The sequence below is a fragment of the Gavialis gangeticus genome, unplaced genomic scaffold (assembly GCF_001723915.1).
Source record: "Gavialis gangeticus isolate Ggan-Ray unplaced genomic scaffold, GavGan_comp1, whole genome shotgun sequence".
NCBI classification, from domain to species: domain Eukaryota; kingdom Metazoa; phylum Chordata; order Crocodylia; family Gavialidae; genus Gavialis; species Gavialis gangeticus.
In genome coordinates, this window is record NW_017729018.1 from 2,782,923 (window position 1) to 2,786,520 (window position 3,598).

The following is a 3,598-nucleotide window of genomic DNA, read 5'->3' on the forward strand; positions in this document are numbered from 1 at the left end:
GCCCCAGCAGGGAGCAGGACAGGGCCATGGGTGGCTTGTCCGGGTGAAGGGGTTGGGGAGAGCCAGCTCCCTGCTGCCATGTGCACTCCTGAGGGGCAGGGGTACCTGCACCCCCCAGATCTGTATGGGGGGGGGCAGGCACAGGCTGCAGGCTCCCACCCCGCTTCCCTCCCCCGAGGCCTTCGCAGCCCAGCAGGCACGTCCCGGCACGGCAGGGAATAGTGGAGCCATGAGCTCCATGCTGCCCTGGTGATGCACCTCCTGCGTGCAGGGCTGCCATGAGGGCAGCAGCACGGGGTTGCACCTCTCAAAGCAGTGATGCACACAGGAGGTGCGTTGCCAGGGCAACACGGAGCTCACAGTGGCAAGGAGATCCCCATGCAGCTCCACTGTTCTCTGCCATGCTGGGTTGCGCTCGCTGGTCTGCAGAGGCCCGGGAGACGGGAAGCAGGGCAGGAGCCCACAGCCTGCACCTGCCCCGTATACAGATCTGGGGGGCAAGGGTCCCCCCTGTTGCTTGGGAGTGCACATAGTGGCAAGGAGCTGCCCCCCAAGCCCACAGGAGGCAGCAGTGGGGAATGGGGGCAGGGGCCTGCAGGCCTGGGTTCACAGCCCTGGCAGCTGGGGCCCCCTCCAGCAGGGCTGGGGGAAGCACAGGCTGTGGGTGGGGGGAGGGTTAATTTTAAATCATGGATTTGGGGGTGTTTATTAGAGAACTTGCAATTTTTTTAGATCAGGGAAAAACTAGGATCCCTGCTTATTAGATAATCATGTTCCTCTGTCCTGTAATAAAAAAAGCCATGGAACTAAACTATAAAGCGACCTATTCTGTTCTTTAAGCCAGCTCTTTCTCCAGTGTTCTGCTTGATACAAAGGATACGGTTGATTTTACTACAAAATCTTTAGTGAACTATAAGGCATAAAGATTAGTTCAAAGATCAACCTATACCTAATGGAACACAACCCTGCCTTAACGACGAATGCAAAACCCACAACCTTCACTAGTACTACAATATACAGTGCTCGCAACAAAACCACCAGAATCCACAGATCCCATGCATCTATCCCAAACTGCAGCATCTCAAATGCACCAAATGTCTTCATGGAAATTATATGGGTGAAACTAGACAAGAACCATTGTATTGACTCGAATAGAAGATGACCCTGATAAGATACTCTCCCTCAATAGTTAGATTCTATATGGGAAATATACAAATTTGTTGCAACTTTTCAGGTATAGAATCGAATTATTGGATGTCTGCTTTGAGTTTGTTCCCCTCCCGCTGCTACAGCAGAGAAAATAGATCTGGGGGTCAGGTAGCCCCATTGTTCTGCTTCCCCCATCCCAACTTTTTCCCTTAGCAGCCCCTACCACCTCTCCTTATGGTCAGGTTCTGCTCTCCCTGACCAGAAAGTGAGGAGCTAATTTGAAAACAATAACTTTGAGATTAAAAATAGCTGTAGCAATCTGCGTATCAACTCAGCATGACTATAAAATCCATGGCCCACATTGGCCAAACATGCATTATTATTTATTTATTTATTGTTTTTAAATTTTGTGTCTCAAGCCAAATTAGGCAAATCAGTTCTGAATTCCATTGACTGACAAGAGCTCAGTCATTCAGGTCTGTGTGGTGCTACCATCAGCAAGTATCCTGCCTCCCAAACTTAGTCTTGGGTTTCAGACGGTCCTAAATACATGGCAGGCATCTTATGTGCAAGCCCCAAGCCTGGAGGCCTTGGAGTTCAGATGCAATACAAACTATGCATGATATTAGTCCAAAGCCAAAGGCTCGTGATTTACTGCATAGTTCACTGGGCAATTTATGAAGCCAAATCTTTCTACGTCACTTTGGCATGACAAATGAGCCTGAGAGTAGAAGACTTGATACATATTATACCATTAGTCCCAATCCTGTGAGTCAAATGCATGAATTAAGGATGAGAAACAAAACTGCCATTTATAAGCTGGATTCCTTTTAGTGACAAAGTTCACATTAGCTTCCCCCACCTTACAAAAGTCTCTAGTGCGCCATACTTCCAAAATCCAAAGGTGAAGTCATACCTGTGAGAATGTTCTTGAAGGCTTCTTCTACATTTGTTGAATCCAGGGCAGAAGTTTCAATAAAAGATAAGTTATTTTTTTCTGCAACAAAGAACAAGTAAATCAGACACTCGGGTAACACTTTCAGCCTTTGAAACAAGTTTTTTGTTCTAAAAACTGCCAGGGCCCTAAGTCTTGTCTTCTGCATAAAGTTGGGAGGAGTCAAAATATTCTTTCAAATGACCCTTTTATTTTATTAGAAGCACTATTAGCTTCTGCTGTCATGACTGCTGTCCCCACCTCCCTGCCCAAGCATCTCCCCCCTGCTTGGCAGAAGGGCCTTCAATAGAGTCCTCCCCCTCTGTACAGTATTATTTCTCTAAAACTTCCAACAGCAGCATGAAACTACCATTGTTTTGTGGTTACCAGCAACACAGATGTGCCTCTGAGGAAACACACAGGACTGATCCTGTAGACTGATAGTTCTGTAGGATTCATGACTAGGAAAATGCAAGACCTGCATGATTGCACCTCCAAATAACAATAAATCTCTGGAGACAGAATACACTGAAAGGTACAGGAAACTAAAATAAACTGGAGGGTCTTCCCAACCAGATTGTGTACCATCATTGCCATGAGTGTTTAAACACAGGAAAAAGGATTTACATTATTACCTGCCAAACCAAGACTGAACTTGTTTCAAGAGTTTACAATGCAGAGCCTGCATATTGGGGTGGGGTGGGGGAAGAAACGGACAGACAGTAATTTTCAGTTCCTGTATCACAAGCGACACAGGCAGTCTGTGTGTGTGTGGCATGTGGCAGACTGCAGCAGCATATAGGCCAGGGAGCAGAAAGAAGGGCAACAGATCAGGCAGGGGAAGGGGATCAAAGTGACACCCAGTGGGCGCGTCCACACATGCAAGCACGTGCACCTGCAGCAGCTCAAATAGAAGTGGTGCAAATTTGACCCGGGGCTTTTTGCCTCAGTGCACATGCTCAGACATGCACAATTTGCTCCACAATGAAGTGCCACTTGGGGGCAAAATAACCCTGCCTGGCTCCTCCCAGATCTGCAGCCAGGGGGAGCTAGAGCCCAGGGCCAGCACCTGTGTTGTCCGCAGCAGTATAAAAAGCTGCCCTGGCAAGTAGCTCAGGGCTACTTGCTCTCAGGAGTTTCTGGGTCCAAGGTGCCAGCTCTGAGCAGGCAGGGCCCTGCCACTGGCCTCCCTAGGAAGAATTCTGGTATTCCCTATTGGAAAGCTAAAAATCCGAAAGTCACTCTGTAAAATACCCAAAATCCATGTTCCTCCACAAGTAAAACAAAAAGACCAGTGTAAAGAGAGAGAGACAGTGACAGTGATCAGTTGGGCAGTGTTTTATTATTTATTATTTATATATCTACAGTGTTAAAGCAATGTAGAAGCCTACCAGTGTCTCCATCATAATAATAAAGTGAACTCTAAATATATATTCATGTATTCATGAATATATATTTTGCTGCCCTCCCACAGGGGCTACACCTGCCTGCCCCCACAAGGCCCACATGCCCCAC

At 47.4% G+C, this 3,598-nt stretch overlaps 1 protein-coding gene across 1 annotated transcript in view; it reads right to left on the minus strand.

Moving 5' to 3' along the window:
* The window catches only part of RAB11B (RAB11B, member RAS oncogene family), a 30,643-nt gene that overhangs the window by 6,842 nt on the left and 20,203 nt on the right, over positions 1 to 3,598 (minus strand). The window contains exon 4 of the mRNA XM_019513129.1: positions 2,066 to 2,146. Within this exon, the coding sequence (XP_019368674.1) occupies positions 2,066 to 2,146 (81 nt within the window). The remainder of the gene's footprint in view (positions 1 to 2,065; positions 2,147 to 3,598) is intronic.